Raw genomic sequence first — 20597 nt, 5'->3', positions numbered from 1 at the left:
TATTGTTCCGTTCTCAAAGCCATGGTAATCTACAGCCTCAAAACTAATGCACAATCCAGGAGACTAGACCTCATCTGGCATACAGACGGTTTCTGTCCTCTCACAGGACAAGAAAGAGGAGCCATTGTTTTCTGCAGACAACCATTCTTCCGCCTCCACTGCTCAATCTCTCCTGTGCTCAAGCCCAGCCTGTGAATCATAGTTCCATTGCCTCCTTCAGACAGGCGCTCAGAACATCCTGTTGCTTCTTCAAAGCCTTCCTTGTCGTCCTTGCTGTTGTGCTCAGTGATGTCAGCAGCTGCCTCCCAGCGCTCCAGCTCCCAATCCACCTCTCCCACTGCTTCCCTTTCTGCGTTGGCTCCTCCTTCGCACAGCACACCGTGGATCACTTGATCACTAGAGAGTTCTTTATTTCTGAAGGCTCGCATTGAACGATTTCGAACACTTTCTAGCATGAAGCAATGTTCCAGGCTCATCTAATTCCCCACCTGAGTTCTTCACTCCGGACCTGGTAGAGAGGAAAGTATTTGAAAAGCGAAATCAGAGCACTTGATGTGCTCATTACTGTGAGGGTGGCATTCTTTCCAGTCTTTCAGGTGACTCTGCTGAGAACTGTGCAGACTGCGGTGTAGACACACCCTTATCCCCACTGGGACTGAATGGGTCCCAACTCCCAGTGACCCTGAAGGACAGAGTCGAAATGCTGCATAGGGCTTCCAGGCAGTACACTGGCACAGAAGTAGACTGCCTCATCTTTGTCCCATGAAGTGACTAGTAGGTTTGAACCACTAACTTTTTGGTTAGCAACTGAACACTTCATCCACTGTGTGATCAATGTCCCTTATGTTCACTTAGTTCCTTACATATGCCAGCAAGCGCCTTGGCCCCTGATCTTGCTTCTGCAGCCTCTCCGGCTGGCTCCATAGCAGCCTCCCCCAGCTGGCCATGGCCTCCAGGGATGGGAAGAGAAAGGGAGTGAGTGATCCATGGGTTCCCAAGTTTGAGGAGCATTTGGTTTTTCTTTTTCATTGTAAATTAGATGGGGGTTACATTTCAGATAATCAACTTTGTATACAACAGTTGCAACTGCTAATGAAGCCACCCAGTCATTTGTGCTCCACCTGCTCCTTGATTTTACTTCTCCCTGTCGCGGACCGCTATCTTCATCACGAACACGCCTCAACAGTTCAGCTCACTGCTTTACCTCCTCTCCTCTGCCCTCCCCGACTTGGCAATCCCCAAGTCTGTTCCCTTGGGTATGAAAGTCATTATCTGGGGTGTTTTAAGCATATATTTTCCCTTAAAACAGTGGTTCCATACTATATTTTCCCTTTCATAACTGACAGATTTCCCTCAGCATCATGTTCTCCAGGTCTATCCATGTCCTGAGGGGATTTGTGGTTTCGTCATATTTTTGTTTTACTGATGCATTATTCCATTGTGTGTATGCACCAGGGTTTCTTCAGCCATTCTTATATTGAAGGACATTTAGGTTGTTTCCATCTTCTTGCTATTGTGCACAGTGCTGCACTGAGCACGAGTGTGTAGATGCCTATTCCTGTTTTGATTCTTCTTCTTTTAAGTTAAGTTATTTTTAATCATTTTATAGGGAGCTCTTACAGATATTAGAATGGTCCACAATTAAATCAGCTCAAGCAGCACTGTGCAATTGCTGTCACCTTCCGCTCCAACACGTTTCCTTTCTTCTTGAGCTCCTTGATGTCAGTTCTCCTTTATTCCCTCCCTCCCCGACCCCGCCCACCAGGAAGTCCTATTTTTATATTGTATGATATAGATGCATATATGTCGTATGTATGACTCTTACTTCGTGATTATATATTGCCAGCAGAGGGATTTCTGGGTCAGATGGAATAGCTGTTCCCAGTTGTTTGAGGCGCTGCCATGTTGCTTTCCACAGTGGCTGTAATACGTACAGTCCTATCAGCAGTGTATGAAAGTTCCGATCTCCAGCATGGTTTTATTTTGTTTTTTAATCATTTTATTGGGGGCTCATACAACTCTTATCACAATCTATACATTCATCCATTGTATCAAGCACATTTGTACATTTTTTGACATCATCATTCTCAAAACATTTGCCTTCTGCTTGAGCCCTTGGTATCAGCTCCTCATTTCCCCCTCCCTGCTCACTGCCCCCTCCTTCATGAGCCCTAGATAATTTATAAATTATTATCATTTTGTCATATCTTACACCGTCCGATGTCACCCTTCACCCACTTTTCTGTTGTCCATCCCCCAGGGAGGAGGTCCAGCATCTGTTTCTATTGAGTTGGCTGTCAAGGTCAGTATGAGGTAATTGGGAGCAGTTCTTCTTCTATTTATTAAACACTGGGATGTCATCTATGGTGAGTTGTCTGTTCATGTCCTTTGCCCACTTTTTAATTGGGTCATTCATCTATTACTTCTTGAGGTCTGGTAGTTTTCTATAGATTTTGGAGATAAGTCCCTTGTCCATTGTGGGGTCTTTTTTTTTTTTTTTCTTACTCACGGGTTCTGAGGAACACTTTGAATAGCACTACCATATACTTCACATGAAGTCCCTGGAGAGTACACGTGGATAATGGGTTTGATGAAAGGTGGGAATTCAGAGGTACCTTGGAAGAAAGATCTGGCTATCTACTTTCTCGAAATCAGCAATTGGAAACCCTGTGAAGCACAGGTCTCTACAGACATAGAGGGAGCCACCATGAGTCTGAATCAATTCAATGGGGTATCTGGTACTAGTCACATCCCACATCTATGACTTTTGTATTTCTACATTTTTAGTTTTGTTCCATCAAGTTTCCTTAACTTAAAAGATAGCTATAAAAAAAAAAAAAGATAGCTATACCTATATCCCAGAAACCTCTGAAACCACAGGCTATTAATTCACATGTTTGGAAATGATACCTGACATTGAACTTGTACTTTGTACTGAACTGGTCAAACATGTATTCTGAGAAGATTGCTTGATGTGGGACCCACTGTCAGGAAGGTGGGAAACAACATTGAAGGCATTTGGACAGTAAAGGTTGTGTCTTCTAAATCACAAGAAAACTAATACTTCCTTATTTGTCATGGCGAATTCTAACCAGAGAAAAAGGGTTTGTTTGGAGGAAAATAAAGAATAAGTAAAAGGTACTATTCTGTAAACATACCAAATTTCTCAGCTACTTCCTTATCTGGAAACTGTTGCTGTGTAAGTTTTAAAATCTTCAGAGAAGTAAAGTTTGGCAATATGATGACTATAAAAGAGAAAAGAGAAATTCATCTTGTTAAACTGCACTTCTAACAAAAAGGAATGTCTCAAATGATTTTTTTAAGTTTATAAAGGAAAAAAGGAATGTCTTTAAAATAAATCCTGATCAAAGGTATTAGAAATCAAAATATTCAGATGAAGTATGTAAAAGAAATCTTTGCTCAGAAACTACTTTTAATATCTAGAGATGTTTAGAATTCTTTGTGTGTGTGTGTGGGGGGGGCGGTTTCCGGGAAAACCAGAAAACTTGCTAGGCAAATTCTAAAAGAGCTGTAACACTGATGTTTAGAATTATTACAAATATACTTTACCATATGAGAAATTCATTTAAGATCGGATATCAGTTACAATAGTTTTCTTTGAGTTCAATCCCACTTTGTAAAATGTAGCTCTTACAAAAGTGCTCTAAATGGCTTTGCCCCCCAAAACATCTTAAACCATTATTTTATAGTTATATCTCTTACCAAATGGGTTGGCTTTAAAAAATGATCCAGAAAATTTAATTTCTTGGAGTTTCTTGCAGGAAGCAAGTGCAGTCATAAGAGGCGTAAAATCCGAAAAGAAGTTACATGTCAGATGAAAAACGTGAAGATTTGGCGAATTCTGAATCAACTTGACTGTAAAATAGCAATGATTTTCAGAAATTAGAGAAGACAGTAAGTGCTTTTCAGAATTAACTGCATGGTATATTATTTTGTTTCCGTGATATTGAAATAAAACAAGGCACTATAATATAATGATCACACAATCGTGCTAACTGGGTCTTAGGTTCAGTCTCCACAACTGACCAGTGAGCTACATGACCTGGGGCGATTTACTGAGCCCTCTGGGGATCAGTTTTCCCTCCTATCTGACCAGGGCACTGGGACATTACTCTGGAAGGGGACCATCCCAAGTTCTCCACCTTCGTACTAGGCACCACCCAGAGGGGGTGCCACACAAAGTGGGGTGGGCGGAATGGCAGCTCTGCGGCAAACCTAATTGTGATGCAAAAATGTCTGGCAAAGGTAAGAAAACTACCATCCACAGCTTCATTCGGCGTCCGTGAATCTTTGGCGTGCACCTCCACATATCCATTCCATGGGGATTTCAATTGCTTCAGTGTTGAATTGTGTATTATTTACTTCAATGGTACGTAAAAAGCAGAACTTTTTACTAAACCCAGGAATCGATGCCTAAGTAATTTTGCTAACTGATGCATGGAAAGATGGACGGCTGCCCACGTTGTCCATTAACTCGCAGTTCCGCCTTGTGAGGAATAGGACAATCCGTCCAGCTGTAACTAATGCGCTGACGTTGCCCCCTAGCTGGCAGATTTGTAAGTTGCAAGAGGAAAGCAATATAAACAAATGCAAAATTAAAGGGTTGTACAAACTGCTTTGGGTGAAGCTGAATAATAGCAGTTAAGGGCACAAGCTCTGGAGTTAGAATTCCTCAATTTGAATCCCAGACCTGCCATTTCCTTAGCTAGGTGACCTTGAGCAAATTACTTCACCCCTTGATGTCTCAATTTGTTCAGCTATAAAATGGGACTAACAATAGCATGTTGCCTCACAGGATGAACAGGAGAGTTTGATAAGTTAATATCTGTAAAGTACCTAGGACCGTTCCTAGCATGTCATAAATATACATATGTATTCTTTATATATGTATATACATATTTAAAGATATATACATACTTTAAAATAGCGTACCATCAATACAGACATGCTCAAATCCACAGAAGCTTTAACTCTTAGTAAATTATGGATCAAGTAGCTGTCAATCAAAATACCACCCTTACCTAGCTTGGAACAATCATATTTATATTCAGCTGAAATTAGAATCATTAGTTTCTCCATATGGTGGAAGTTTGGGAATTCTTCAGGAATGATTGAAAAGACATCTAGTTCGCAGTTGAGATCCACCGACAGTTCTTTCAGGGTCGAAAACTTGTCCAAATTAGAAAAGATCTGGGCTGGAAAGCAACAGTTACTCAGTGTTACTCTCGGGGTCACAATAAAAATGTTCACTGTCATTTGGATTCATCAAGCTATTGTCATGTTTTCAAATAAAAACCTCTTATTTACCAAAATAGTCTCCTTGTTTCTTTGCAGTTCACATGTAGCTACTGGTTTTTGCAGCATTTTATTGATTACCTATTATATGGAAAGCTTTATGCTATTCTCTGAACTCGTAAAATAAATAAGATACTGGGTTTGCCTTGCAAGTTGCTCACAGTCTACTTAGGAAGAGAGATTTACAAATAGATAATGATGGAGTTTTAAGTGCTACGATACAAGTATGCATAGACATTTCTGTGCACCCCACCCTCCGGTGGTACTGCAACATCATTTGCATATGCTTAGACGTCATTGATGAAAATGCAATGAATTTTAACATATGTATCACCCCATGAAACCAATATTCACACAAAAGAATGAACTTTTCCATCAGCCCAGATGGACATTTTTCTAGTCAATGTTGTCTTCCTCTTGTAATCACTTTCCAATTTCTGGCACCATGCTTAGCTTTGCTTGTCTTGGACTTAGAAGTGGAATCACATAGAACGCATTTTTAAAATGCTGTCTTCTTTTGCTCAAAATAATATTTGTTTCATATTTTTCATAGCATCTTTTGAGAATTAGGAGTTTTAATTCTGATAAAGTCAAAACTGTCTATTTCTCTTTTATGATTAATGACCATTGTGTCCTAGCTAAGATTTTTTTACCCTGAAATCATGAAGACATTCTTCCATGTTTTCTTCTATAAGCTTTGTAAAGTTTCACCTTTTATAGTTAATCCATGATCCATCTCAAAAATAATTTTAATACATAGTATGTGGTAAATTAATATTTACTTATAATAATTATTATGATTATTGTTTAAATGGTCTTATCTTAGGCCGATAGCCCTAATAATTTTTTATAATTACTTGCTTGCTGTTAAGGCAAAATGTCTAGGCTCATACTAATCATTTCCTGTCTTAGACTTCAAATCAACCATTTAAAAAAATAAACCTTAATATCTCTTAGTGGAAAATGACTATTTCAAGAAAAGTAAGCACTTTGAAGTTTATTGCTACTGTGTTAAGTATTGATTATAGACTTTTTTTCAGGGACTAGAGATAGGAAATATACGTAAGTATAAACACATACATTTAAAGATAAATATCTCATGACTCATACTGGCTCTTTCCATTCATTAATCCAGAATTAGCAGGAACTACTTAGCATATTTGAGGCAGCTTCTTCCTACAACAAGTCCTAGTTTTTTATATCATTGGAGTTGAATTTGAATATTTTTATTACTCATTTGCTTCATTACACATTACATCCCAGATGTTTCAAAATAACTATACAATAATAGTACAGTAAAAAAAATATGGTACTTGACAACATCAAACTTTGGCAAGGGTAAGGAGTAACAGGAACTCTCCGTCACTGCTGGTGGAAATACAAAATGGTACAGCCACATTAGACAACCGTCTAAGCATTTCATACAAAGCCTCATCATATAATCTAACAATTATTCTCCTAGGTATTTACCCAAATGAAAACACATATCCACAAAAAAGCCTATATACCAATGTTTATGGAAGCTTTACTCATAATTGGCAAATGTTGGAAGTAACCAAGATTCCCTTCAATAGGTGAACAGATAAAAAGTGGTGGTATGTCTGTGCAAAGGAGTATTATTAAGTGATAAAAAGATATCAACTATGAAACCACGAAAAGACATGACAGGACCTTGAATGAATAATATTAAGTAAAAGAACTCACTCTGAAAGGCTACCTGCCGTTTAAGTCCAAACATACATTTTGGAGAAAGCAAAGCTATAGAAAAAGTAAAACTCTCCGTGGTGGCCAGCTGGTCAGCAGGAAAGAGGAAATTTGAAGAACAGTAGCAGTACAGAACACTTTAGTGGCAGTGAAACTATTCATGATACTATAATGGAGTATATATGATGTGACAGAGGGAAATTTCTTCATATGGCTCTTCTACTCAAGTCTCTGTAACTCCCTCCAACTGACTGGGTGAGATCAAGAAAGTAAGATGTGTAACATTTAAGAGAGGAGACTGGGCAGTTTTCCTTCCCGCCCCTCTCCTCCCTCCTGGGTATAAGGATGCGCCATCTTTGAGGAGAAGAGAAAAAGCCAAGGACCTTGGAAGAGCATATTAAGATCTCTGTACGAAGTAGCAGAGGTCGCCGAGACCAGATGCATCAGAGTTGGCACGTGACAAGTTGACAGCATCAAGATTATGAGGTATCTTCTCCTCATCTGGTCTAAGACTAGAGAAGTGTGGGAAAGAGTGTCAGCCATGCTGCCTTCCTGGCTCATGGAGGCAAAGGCCACTAGCCATGTGGCTGACAGACTGAGAACCGGAGAGAGAGGTTGCCTGCTGGCTGAGGAGACCAATGACTGGATCATTACTCTTTGTTGATCCTAACTGGTGGCAACCTATTGACTTCCCTAGTCAGCCACCTTAATTGTGAGTATTGTCTGTGAGTTTAATGTAGCCATTGCAATGAATGATTGAACTCAAATATGGAGTTGTATGGAAGGAATGGTTGTTGTCAGAACTGGTATAGAAGGATGGACCATCAAGGCCTGTCTGACCCCTGCCTCATGACAATAGAGAAGCCAGAAATCAGATATGTCCCCTACTCCATTGCCATTTATTGCACAATGTCATGCATTTGTCAAAACCTGTAGCATTATATAACACAATAACTGACCACTAATGTAAACTATAGACTTTAGTTAACAACAGTGTATCAATACACTGTTTTTAACCAATATGTTTTTGGTTCAGCAAAAACATACCACACTACGACAAGATGTTAAAGATAAAATACAACTATACATGTGAACCTCACCATATGTAATAGGAATACAAAGGAATCAAATCCACTTCACCTGTGGGGAAAAAAAGATAATGGACATGCTCACTATCATCAGTCAGAACAAGGCCGGGAGCCAACTGTGGAACAGGCCATCAATTGTTCAAAAGCCCCCTCCTCCACCCAGAAGAATTCACTTCAAAGGACAGTACTGAAGCTATAGTTCAGGGAGAGGGACATATCTGATCAGAGCACACAGGAGCAAATGACAGAGGAGGGAGAGTGGAACACATCCTGGCCCACCAAACTCCAAAGATGATATTCCTGCTCAGAGCAGCCAATGTACAGAGAGGACCTTAGGGGCAGCCCCACCACAAGACATGACATCCCTTACTGACCCATAGCATCACAGTGGGACAACACTGGAGACACAGTGCGGGAATTGTGTCTGATCTAAGGGTGTGCAACAGAACAGCAAGGGGAGCAGAGCAAGGAATTCCCTGGGGAATAACAAAAATAGACTTTGGGTCCGGGATGTGGCACCCCATCAGACTCGATTGGAAAACACTCCTAAGGTCAACAAACAGATCTGGAACTATTTATAGGCTTTTCTTTGTTGTTGATGTTGTTGTTTTGTTTTGTTGCTTTGTTTTACTCTGTCTTGGTTTTGTGCATATTATTGTCTCTGCATGTCTGTCTAGAGAAGATAGGTGGAATAAACAGTCCGGAGGAGAAAACAATGGGACCAACAGTTCTGGGGGCACACAGGAGAGAGGGAGGTGGGGGAAAGGATGTGGGTATTAACAAACCCAGGGATAAGGGAACAACAAGTGGGGAAGAGGGTGTAGGAGGCCTGGTAGGGCTTGATCAAGGGCAATGGAACCGAAAGGAATTACTGAAACCCAAATGAAGGCTGACCATGATAGTGGGACAAGAGGAAAGTAAAAGGAAATAGGGGAAAGAACTAAGAGGCAAAGGGCATTTATAGAGGTATAAACACAGGCATATACACGTGTAAATATTTATATATGACTATGGGGAAATAGTTCTATGTACATATATTCATAGGTTTTGTATTAAGGTACTAAATGGACATTGTGGGTCTATACTCAAGTACTCTCTCAATGCAAGAGCACTTTGTTCTATTAACCCGGCATTCCATGATGCTCACCTTCCCCACAGGATTACTGAAGACAAAGAAGGTACATAAGCAAATGTGATGAAGAAAGTTGATGGTGTCCGGCTATCAAAAAATATAGTGTCTGAGGTCTTAAAGGCTTGAAGATAAACAAGTGGCCATCTAGCTCAGAAGCAACAAAGCCCACATGGAAGAAGCACACCAGCCTGTGTGATCATGAGGTGGCGATAGGATCAGGAATCAGGCATCAAAGACCTAGAACAAAAATCTTATCATTGTGAATGTAGGGTAGTGCGGAGTAGAGAACCAAAACCCATCTGAAGGCAATTGGACATCCCAGTCAGGGTGCAGTACAGTACTGATGAAACATACAACTGTCCTCTAGTTCTTTAATGCTTCCTCCCACCACCTCCCAAACTATCATGACCCCAAATCTGCCTTACAAATCTGGCTAGACCAGAGAATGTACACAGGTACAAATAAGAGTTGGAAACACAGGGAAACCAGGAGAGATAAACCCCTCAGGACCAATAATGAGAGTAGTGATACCAGGAGGGTAAGGGTAAGGTGGGCAGAGAATATGGGAACCAATCACAAGGATCTACATATAACCCCCTCCCAGAGAGATGGACAACAGAAAAGTGGGTGAAGGGAGACAGCAGTCAGTGTAAGACATGAAAAAAAAAAAACTACACTTAATCTTAGCCAAAAGGCCGAGAAGCGATGAATAATAATAATAATTTACAAATTATCAGGGGTTTGTGAGGGAGAGAGGGGGAAATGAGAAGCTGATACCAAGGACTCAAATAGAAAGAAAATGTTTTGAGAATGATGATGGTAACAAATGTACAAATGTGTTTGACACAATGGATGTATATCTGGATTGTGGTAAGAGTTGTACAAGCCACCAATAAAATTATTTTTTTAAAGAAGTTAAACAAAATAAAACATGCCCACAAGAGTCAAAGTATGACCTTTGTCAAAAAAACAGAATTGATGTACTAAACATTAATCAAAAACCCAGATAAGGGAAGCATGATGGCAGAGTGGTTAAATGTTGGGCTGTGATCTGTAAAATCCAGCTAAGGTATGGGACAATAGCAAGTTGTGAGACGACAACACGCATGAAGACAATAAAATGTCATTAAAAGGACTAGAACCAAAATGGATTACAGAAGAGACTCTGAAGCTTGTTCTTGAATTTAGGAGTAGTTAAAGTGAATGGAAGAAGCCCTGGTCCCTGGTGGCACAGTGGTGACTTGGGGGCCTGCTAACTATAAGGTCTGCAGTTCGAAACCACCACTCACCACTGCTCAAGAGAAAGATGGGGCCTTCTACTCCTGTAAAGAGTGACTCTTGGAAATTGGCAGGGGCAGTTCCACCCTGTCCTTCAGGATCGATACGAGGCAGCCTCGAATCAATGGCAGTGAGTTTGGTTTTTTGTTTGTTTGTTTAAGTGAATGGAAGATATGATGCAAGCTTGCTGGACACAAGATTTCAAAGGGCTGCTTAAGAAGACAAAGTAAAGCATTACAATGAAATATACACTGGAGTTAGAAAACCAAAAGGGACCCCATGCTCAGCATCTACCAAGGAGAAAGAGGTGAGGAAAATCAAGCCTCAAGTTGCAATATCAAAGGCATCTATGAAAAAAACATTGCCCAGCCCAGGAAACATCACCAGAAGATGGAAGGAATGCCTCTGTCCCAAACATATGTGGTTGACAGTCAATCATTTCAGGAGTAGCATATAACCCAGAGCGGGAGGTACTGAAGGAACCGGTCTCGGCTGCACTTCAGGCACGGTGAGAAGCGAGGCTCGAGGCTCGGCAACTGACGGAAGGCCAACTGAAATGCAATGCAGGAGGCACACAGTTAACTGTGGCAAGAAGTTTGGAATGCGGTAACTTTGACAAGAGATTGAAAGTGATCCCTTTTGAGGCCCACCCCCCTTAAATAGATCCACTATAATACAGAAATGATCTAATATTAACTCTAATATCACACAGTAGCAAAACTTTGCTGAAGGTAATTTAAAAATGGCTTCCGCCTTACATCAACAGGGCACTGCTAAAATTTCAGCTCGATTGCTAAGAAAATGGGGAATATCATTGCACAGATGGATACTGGTTAAAAGCAGCGAGAACTAGGAAGCAATTTGCCTGTGTTCTATTGGCTAGACCATAGACCCTCACTGTGTGGCTCATGCCCAATGTTGGATGACAGCATGAAGAACAGAACTCCCGAACGCCCTCTGTTTATGCAGACAACTGTTAGACCAGAAGAAGGAAACACTGCATAGTTTAACACGAGGGAAGGTGTGTGTCTTGGTTGTATTCTCTGACTCTGCTTATTCAGTCTGTACAATGAACAATCACCTGAGAAGCTGGCCTGTAGGAAGAAGAACGTAGCATCCAGATCGGATCTGCTGATGAGCGGACCTCCCCTGGCGGAAGGGAAAGGACTTGAGGCAGTGAAGATCGAAGACCACTGCCTTTAGTTCGGATGACACTTCAGCGTCAACAAAAGAATAGTCTGCACATTTGTAAGAAAACATAGGGCAAAATATTGTGGTTCTAGCTCAGCATAGCCCTCTCCTTCAGCTCTAGGAGGCTCTCAGTTCAGGAACACCTTGTCCAAAGGACGTACCACTGTCCAGGCTCTTGTTGATCAGGAGGTCCCCAAACCCTTTGTGAGACTGACTTCTTACATCGAAAAACCCCTTGTTAATTTCAAGTGATGGCTTTCATAAACTGACTAATTCCTTAGGGCAATGGTTCTCAACCTTTCAAATGCCACAACCCTTTAATACAGTTCCTCGTGTTGTAGGGACCCCCCCCCACCATAAAATTATTTTTGTTGTTACTTCATAACTGAAATTTTGCTACTGTTATGAATAAGCCAACCCCAGTGAAAGGGTTATTTGACCTCAAAGGGGTCGTGACCCACAGGTTGAGAACTGTTGCTTTAGGGGCATCAAACCTCTTGACTGGATTGTAAACCACTTAGGCAGAAAACAAACCAACCAACCCTTGCAAACCACTTATGCAGACAGCAAACGATCAATCTTCTGGCAGATTGCAATCTGCATGATCATGATGGGAAAATCACAAACGCAGGACCAGAAAGGTCACATAACAGAACCACTGCGCTACATTCAGTATGTCTTCAATGATCCAGACTCCGCTCATTTAGAGTTTATGATCATTTTAGGAGAACCAGGCTTAAGAATGCAATCTGTTCTTGAAATACACTTACCTGGATAAAATCAGTGTCTAGTTCATATACTTTTGAAAGAATATTGTGATATAATGTATATAAAATCTCACCAGAGTGTCTGTCAATAGCAAAGACTCAAGTAGTTTTATCATTTTCATTTATAGTAGTACTAGAACTTATAATACTAAACTATTACAAAATAATAAAGAAGACTGCAGAAAAAAATTATTCATTTGAATTGTGGTTGACAAAGCATTTGAAAGTATCATGCCACAGGAACAAACAAATCTGTCTGGGAAGAAACACAGCCAACGTGCTCCTCCTCCCATACTTCGGACATATCTAGAAAGCCTCGTCCTCGGACAAGAACGTGTGCTTGGTAGAGTAGTAGAAGGTCAGTGACAGAAAGATCCTCAACGAGATGGAACGACACAGTGGAGGCAGTAATGGACTCAAACAGCAATTGTGAGGATGTTGCCGGATCGGGCAGTGTTTCACTCTGTTGAACACAGGATCGCTATGAGTATGAACGGATTCGATGGCACCACACAACAGCAGCAGCGGCAGCGATATAGTATTGATAATGCTACAATAATTGCAGACCTTTCTGGTTCTGCTCCTGTCCCCACCTATTTAATCAGATTGGTAACAGAGGTTTTGCTAATCTGTGGCTCCCCAAAACTTGAGGTGCCAACTACATAGTAATTTTTTTGAAGAGGTTTCCAGAAGTTCGTGGAAATTTTTATCTTTTAATTACATTTTTTTCCTTTCCCATTAAGTCATTTTAAACATTCAAGTGATATTGCAAGGAATGCCTAGCACAGAGGCTCTGAACAATTTTATGTTATTGTTGTTAAACTAAAAAAAAAAACCTCATCGTCATCAAGTCAATTTCAACTTCTAGCAACCCTGTAAGACAGAGTAAAACTGCTCCTATGGGTTTCCTAAGGGGGGAGTCCTACCAGGAGCAGAAAGCACCATGGGTCGCCCTTGGAGCAGCTAGTAATGTTAAATTGCTGTCAGCAGCCCAGCATTTAACCCTCACACTACCAGAGTGCTTTTCTCATTGTTGCTAGGCAGAGGTCATTAGACTAAGGTAATGGGTGGCTGCATCATTCACGAAGTGAAGGCTGTTTCAAGCAACACCTCCCACGTAGATCATTCCTTTACTAATAATAAATAATTATTATCTGTTCATTGAGGAAGTTCCTTAGGTAGTATTTTAATAATTTTACTTGAATTATTTGGAAGCCATTCTTACCCAGCCTATTACTAACACACACTACAGACCAAAACAATTACTTGTTGTTAGGGCCCATCAGTCGGTTTCAACCCACAGTGAGCCTATGCACAACAGAGGGACACACTGCCAGGCGCTGTGCCATCCTCACAGTTGTTCCTAGCCTGAGCCCATTTTGTAGCCACTGTGTCAATCCAGTTCATTGAAGGCCTTCCTCTTTTTGGCTGCCTCCTACTTTACCAAGCATGATGTCCGCCTCTCACGACTGGTCTATCTTGACAACATGCCCAAAATATGTAAGATGAAGTTTAGCCATCCTGGCCTCTCTGCTTCAAAACAGATTTGTTGGTCCGCTTAGCAGACCGTGTGTGGTAGTTTGATGATTTTGTTAACTTAGAGATGTATCAAAGTGTAGCGTGGAATCCAACCTGTCAAACAGGTCTGATGATGCCTCCCTAGCAGTATGGCTTTCTTTTAATGGGACGAACGGAGAGCCTCCCCTCCTCTCTCTACCTCCTTGCCTTCCTGCTTGCTGGACTCTGCCACTGACCCTGAGAGCTGCCAGAGCCCTGCTAGGTTTTCACTAACCTTCGACCCACAGCACTCTGCACCCACTGGCCTGTGATCTTCCTGCTTTCTGCATCATTTCATGTGACTGTGTGGGTCCAAAAAGGGACTTATCAACCAAAATCCGACCTGTGGACTTGAGTTGGCCTGGGCTGGGATGCTTTCTTGATATAGAATTACTTCTTGACATACAGCTCTTTCCAACACAGAGATGCGGGTTACTGGATTTGTTTCTCTAGAGAACCAGCCTAACACACCATGGTGGTGACATTTGATTTTAAATCTATTCTATCAGCAAGCATGTTGGTCTCATATCTCAAACAACTTTCATCCAGCTAAAACCAAGGAAAAGTGAGAACATAAAATCAGTCACCAGAACAATTATCCAAAATATATTGATCTATACCTTCCAGTTTGGTTTTCCCCGAGACTCTCAGAGAGCCCAAGGACGGCAGGGTGAGCAGTAGCTCCTGTTCTGCTGCCCTGAGCTCTGAATGGCTGATGGAGCACGCGGTGAGAGAGGCCTTGAACAGCTCAAGTGCCGGACGGATGCTTTCAATAAAGCCACTGCTGTGGTCTAGACGGAGGTGGATATGCTGTGAGGCGGAGAAGATGGTCATCAGAACCTTGAGCATCCTCTGGTCGACAGCATCCATAGTAGTCGCATGGACCTCCAGAAGAGGAATCTTGTACTGCTTACACGAAAGGGCCCAGTAGCCAGTGCTAAGGTCTGGTGGTGATCTGAGTTGCATATTAATAAAACTCTGTATTTCATTCTCTTTCTCGGTTAAGCTCCTCTCAAACTCTTTCATGGGTTCAAAGGCAGAAGCATAGTCCTCATCTATAGTGGGGGCCTGCGATTTGTCTAAACACGTTTCCAGGACTGAAAAATCTGCTCTGGGGGTTATTTTATTTCCTTCTATTGAGATCCGGATGCTCCTTACCAATAACAGACTTTCTGGGTGGTCAAAGAAGTACTGTAATTTCAGCATGTTCACTGTCAGTGTTCTCCCCTGAAGGAACTGCAAAACAACCGGCGAACATGCAGCCACCGCGTTGCTTTGGTAAGCAATTTTCAGAGCCAGGGTCAGTAAACGTTCAGAAGCTAGAGAAAGATAATCCTGTGGACACACTTGCCACATTACCCTAAAAAATTCTATAAACGGTGCCATTTCCGGATGGTGCTTCAGATGATCATCATTTTCAGAGAGAGTCTCAAGAGACTGTTTATCATCCACCAAATGAAGCAAATGAGACACAATTTGGGGTGCTCCCTTGGTTGAAGGATGGCCAGAGACAAAGTTCATAAAATCACTGAAGATACCTAAAACCTTCATGGATGAATTTATTTGTTTCAAATAATAAAGCCCCAAGTCTTGATCTTCCTGCCGATCAGAATCCAGGAGCTCAACCAGCTTCCTTCCAGCAAGAAATTCTTGGAAAGCGGGATTTAAAAACCGATAGACCGGCCTCAGTCTCTGGGCTGTGAACTTGTTCATCAAGTACATGGCTAGATCTTCAGTTTCATCAACGCCTGCCTCTGTGAGGTCATCGTCACTAAACTCAAAGCAGGATGAGAAAACACCTTTCAAGGCCAGCTGGCCACAGGAGGATACAGTTGCTTTGAGAAGATCAGCTTCCATTTTGTGCTTTAAGAAAAGGCATTCCATGTAGGACTTGAACACATCCACATTTTCCAAGGGCTCATCAGAGGGATGCTGACACCAGTTAGCACGGATGGCTGCCACAAAGAGAGGGGTCTTCTGAATCGCTTCTACATTGTTGTTCTTTTTAGCAAAAATCATGAAGTTTTGCAGGCGGGTCCTGTTGTGTGGAAAGAGCATCTGCAACATATAGATGGTGTTATAGAAGGGAAACTCTTCGATCTCTAGAACAGTGTCGAGATACCGGTGGATGCTCCAGGCCCTGTGCATACGGACAGCAATCAGTAAGCAGGTCTTGGATAAGTAGTTTTTTTTAATCAGTTTTTCTATGGCCCTGGAAGTTGAGGACATTTCTCTGAAGTCATCCAAGAGGAATAACACCTGGTTCTTCAATTGCTTGATGATAGTCATCATGCACGTTTCAGTAACTGAGCCTTCTGACTTCAGGAGTTGGTCACAGATGAGGTTGGCCAATCCCTCGTCTGGTCTGGCTGAGCTAAGGGAGAGATAGAAGACCAGCTGGAACCTGTTTAACAAGGGGCAGTGTCCAGATGCCCACAGAAGAGCTATTTTCTTCAGGAAGACCGTCTTTCCACTACCAGCTTCACCTTTCACACACATGACAGAATTCAGTTTGGCAAAGATCTCCGGCAATGTGAGGGGCTCTTGCCCATGGGTGCTGACAGGCTTTGAAGAAATAGACAGATCACAGCACAGCCACTGGTCGGTGGCTAGATTGGAAGCATTCTCAAGCAAAGACATGTCTTGGAAGCTGGCATCAGTGTAAACTGCTCTTAATCTTTCATTCAGACTCTTTGCCTCCCAAAACCACTGGGCTTCCCTGTGCAACATCTCTGAGGAGAGAAGAAAGAGGCACCGTGAGGAGTCGTGGTCATCTCTCTCCCGCGCACTAGCTTTGCATTTTCAACGTGATTGTGCCTCTCTTATGGAGGGCTTAGATTCTTCCACAGCTGTCGATGGTTCTCAGAGCAGAATCCTCCCACTGGTCTCACCAGAAAATCAGAGTACGAGGAGTATGGACCCAAAGTATGACCCCTTCCATGAACACCGGGATAAAGTGGGTGTTACAAGGAGCATCTCAGAATTAAAAAAAGATGGTATTTTTAAATCTCTGCCAATAACAGTTTCCTGCATGAGCCCTGCAAAAATCCGCTTGTGTTTACTCAACTGTTCTTATCAAGTTTGGTCCTTCATTGACCCTGGGGATGTGGCAAGAACTCCAACTTTCTCTCGTGTACAGTCCTCCTCCCTTCAACACTACTGCTCTATGAGAGCAGCTCTTCCCACAAGTACAAAGCCGCTGCTTATACTTTAAGTTCTCTACATACAAATATATTTGCACACATGCATAATTCCATATGCTACTTTCTAATTCATACCTGGAACCTTAAAACTAACCGCTACTGAAGCTTCAAGATTTCTCTCTGTTGTGGCTTCCTATGAAGGGAAAAAAATAGTTTTAATAAATTGAAAAATGACAAATAAGAGGTTGGGGTCTTATGTTAGAACTGGAGGCTAAATATCTTCTAATGCAACCTATCATCAAATACTTATGCTAGTCAAAGGGAAGATTTATGTGAGATAGTTAAAGTTTACTGTGCCAACCTGGCCAATAAACACATGTGGGGTTAATTGAAGGGCAAAGAGCTAAATGGCCCAGTGAGCCTCGCCTTTCGAGTTCTCAGGTCTTTTGTTTTGTGATGGTCACACCAGGGTGCAGCTGCCTTAACCAGTTCCCTGCTTCAGCTGGCAAGGCTCACTTCCTGCAAGACATCTCCAAGGAGAAGCTCATAGACCTATCCGAATGTAGCTCTGAGTGCTGGAGCAGCCGTTGGAGACCCTGCCAGTGCTGAGATGTTTACACATTCACTAACTCAGCTTTCCTCCTGCAGTTGGTATCATTGCATGTGTTTTGTGAGATGGAGGACTTTGTGGATTGGTGTTGGACATATGGGTTAATGTTGGATTTGTAGGCTTGGGCAGCACTGAGTTGGGATGTTTTCTTGATGCACACTTGGCCTTTATATAAAACTCTCTTTTATACATATGAGTTTCTGTGGATTTGTTTCTCTAATATACTCAGACTAACACATGTGCAAACATTAAACAAGAAATAATCTGCAAATGTATAAATGTGCCTGTCCTATAGAAACCACAGGTGAAAAGGGTGGTGGATACTATTCTATGGCCATCGAGTCAATTCTGACTCAGAACAACCAAATAAGATAAAATAGAACTCCTCCCTAGGATTTTTGAGATTGTAAATCTTTATGGAAGCAGACAGTCTCGTCCTTCTCCCATGGAGGGTTCAAAGTGCTGACCTTACAGTTAGCCACCCAGTGCATAAGTAACTGTGCTACCAAGCCACAGTAGCTACTATGCAGGCAACCAGAATCATAGCACCTAGAGGAAAATCATCGCCCAAGATCATGAGGCACAGTCTCTGACCTTGGTTATCAACTGCGTTTTCAATATTATAAATCTGGGAGAAAGGTTATGTGTTTCCTTTAAAAATTAGCAAATTCATTTTTATAGATACCCAGTTTCCCTTCCATTTTCAATTCACAAATATAAAAGATGAATCCAGTGAATAGCAAGGTGCTCCAGTTCCTTTTTGTGGCATGACAAACACAGTATACAGCTCACAATAAAGTGGGGTGTGTGTGTGTGTGTGTGTGTGTGTGTGCTCACTGAAGTGATAGCTGCTTATGAGGGAGAACTATGTAGAGCTCTGCAACTTAAAGGGTCTATGATTTGGGCATATGATTTGGTTCATCATTTGCTTTTGTTAAAACCCCAAACTCAGTCCTCAGTTCTCTTACTGTCCTCTGAAGGAAGAAAGAGTCTAGAGGTAATCCAAGTAACTGGGATGCTAGTTGCCATTAAATGTAAGAGTCCATGCCCCAAAATAGAAGGGGTTGCTTCTATGTTCCCTGAAGATGGGCATCTTGTCTCGGGTGGACTGTGATATTCCTATTACATCAAGAACATGATAGGTTTCTATACAGGTGCTCAGCAGGTATTTTTAGCTTTTACTTATTTATGCTTGATAAGTAATTTTTATTCTAAATTGTGTTCTATCTCGCAATCACGTCCCACAAAAAGAAACAGAGTGGTGGTGTTTACTACCGTTTTTTGAGAAAGTTCATCATGGCTCTGAAGGTATGGCATCACTTCTGCAGAGGACTTCATAGTGTGGAGCAGTTGACAACTATGCAGAAAAGATAAAAGTTATCAAAACAACTGTGTGAAAATTAACCATTGGCTCTAGATCTTTAGGGGCCCTGGTGGTATAGTGGGTATGTGTTGAACTGTTGACCAATGTCAGCAGTTTGAAACTACCAGATTCTCTGAGAGAGAAACATGAGGCTTTCTCCTCCAATAAAAATTACGGTCTTGATAAAAATTCTGGAAGATGATGACCAAGTAACACATACCAGAGGGACTCCACTGAAATCTGTACAGGAGATCAACTGAGAGGGAATTTCCACACTGCAGGGTCATAAGAGGAGCATCATAAAGATAAGTAGACACAGATCCACTAGGTTTTGAGCAGCTGTGGGCTTTAGGCTTACCACTGTCAAGGCCAGCCAAGATTTAACTTTAGCCCAGCCACAGACTCGGCCAGAGTCAGCAAAGCTGTGGCTCTGTTGAAGTAAAGGCCTTGGGCTAGCCACCACCTCTGGGCAAGGTTTAAACCCCTCCAGCCCCACAGTCAGGCCATTGGGGCTCAGCTATATATTTTTACTTTTGTTTCTGTCTCTTCTCTCCCCCCACAGTTTCAGCAGGCTCAGGGTTGGTTTTTTTTTTCTCTTCTCCTACCTCTCACATGCCACTGGTGACCTCCAGGCCATTCCCCTTCACCTAGGGCAATTATGCCTACCCTCCACCCAGCTGGGGGAGCTCCACCCTATGCAGCATAACACGAGGCTTGGGAAATCCCACCCACCTTCCACCACAGGGGAACTCATACTTACCCTCCATGGCCCTTTAAGCCACTGGAGGAACTCACACCTGCCATTTGGGGTGCTTTACTTGGTTGGGAGAACCTCTGCCCACCTTCCACAGTGCTCCACGTAGCTGGGGAAACCCCTGCCCATCCTTCATGGTCCCATGTGGCTGAAGGAACTTCCTCTCGCTGCCATAGTGCCTCCTATGGCCTAAGGGAGCTCCACTAACACTCTCCAGTACTCCACACTGCTGCAGAAACCTCTGCCTGACCTAAGTGGCAACCTAGCTGACTAGGGCAATTCCACCCACTATACATGGTGCCTACTACAACAAAGCAGGCACACCCACCCACCCTCTGCAGCACTCCTTTTGCAGGAGGCACCCCTGCACGCCCTCTGTGGTATCTCACACTGCATGGGGCACACCACCATGGCTTCATGTGAGATCATCCAGTACAGCACCATTCTTTAAGGTCCACAACCACCCAACCAGTGTCCTCTGAGAGGACCATCCAACTTTCCATTTAACAGAATAATGGTTGGCGAAGAAAAGAGTGAACCCATAAAAGGATAAAGCAGTAGCCCGATTCCACAGTGCAATTAGCTGCAGGCAGTTCAAAGAAGCATTCCTATGAGTCTCCCAAAGAGAGAGCCCAGTGTTCTTTGACTCTGGAAAATGGCACTAAGTTCCTCTAAAACAACACATTCATCCACA

The 20597-nt window shown here is 42.3% G+C and overlaps 1 protein-coding gene and 1 non-coding gene across 2 annotated transcripts in view; both read right to left on the bottom strand.

Annotated features, from left to right (window-relative positions):
* Window positions 1-20597, bottom strand: part of NAIP (NLR family apoptosis inhibitory protein) — a 43858-nt gene that overhangs the window by 6630 nt on the left and 16631 nt on the right. Inside the window, exons 6-11 of the mRNA XM_075541144.1 lie at window positions 19062-19143; window positions 17312-17369; window positions 14654-16765; window positions 5043-5216; window positions 3724-3876; window positions 3159-3245 (exon numbers count right to left, since the gene is read on the bottom strand). Of these exons, the coding sequence (XP_075397259.1) occupies window positions 3159-3245; window positions 3724-3876; window positions 5043-5216; window positions 14654-16765; window positions 17312-17369; window positions 19062-19143 (2666 nt within the window). The remainder of the gene's footprint in view (window positions 1-3158; window positions 3246-3723; window positions 3877-5042; window positions 5217-14653; window positions 16766-17311; window positions 17370-19061; window positions 19144-20597) is intronic.
* LOC142442047 (U7 small nuclear RNA) lies at window positions 3478-3540 on the bottom strand. Its single transcript, XR_012783307.1, has one exon. It is a non-coding gene; the product is annotated as a U7 small nuclear RNA (small nuclear RNA).

Source organism: Tenrec ecaudatus, chromosome 2, assembly GCF_050624435.1.
Source record: "Tenrec ecaudatus isolate mTenEca1 chromosome 2, mTenEca1.hap1, whole genome shotgun sequence".
NCBI classification, from domain to species: Eukaryota; Metazoa; Chordata; class Mammalia; order Afrosoricida; family Tenrecidae; genus Tenrec; species Tenrec ecaudatus.
Note: the sequence above shows the minus strand (reverse complement) of the source record. Positions and strands in the feature narration are given on the sequence as shown.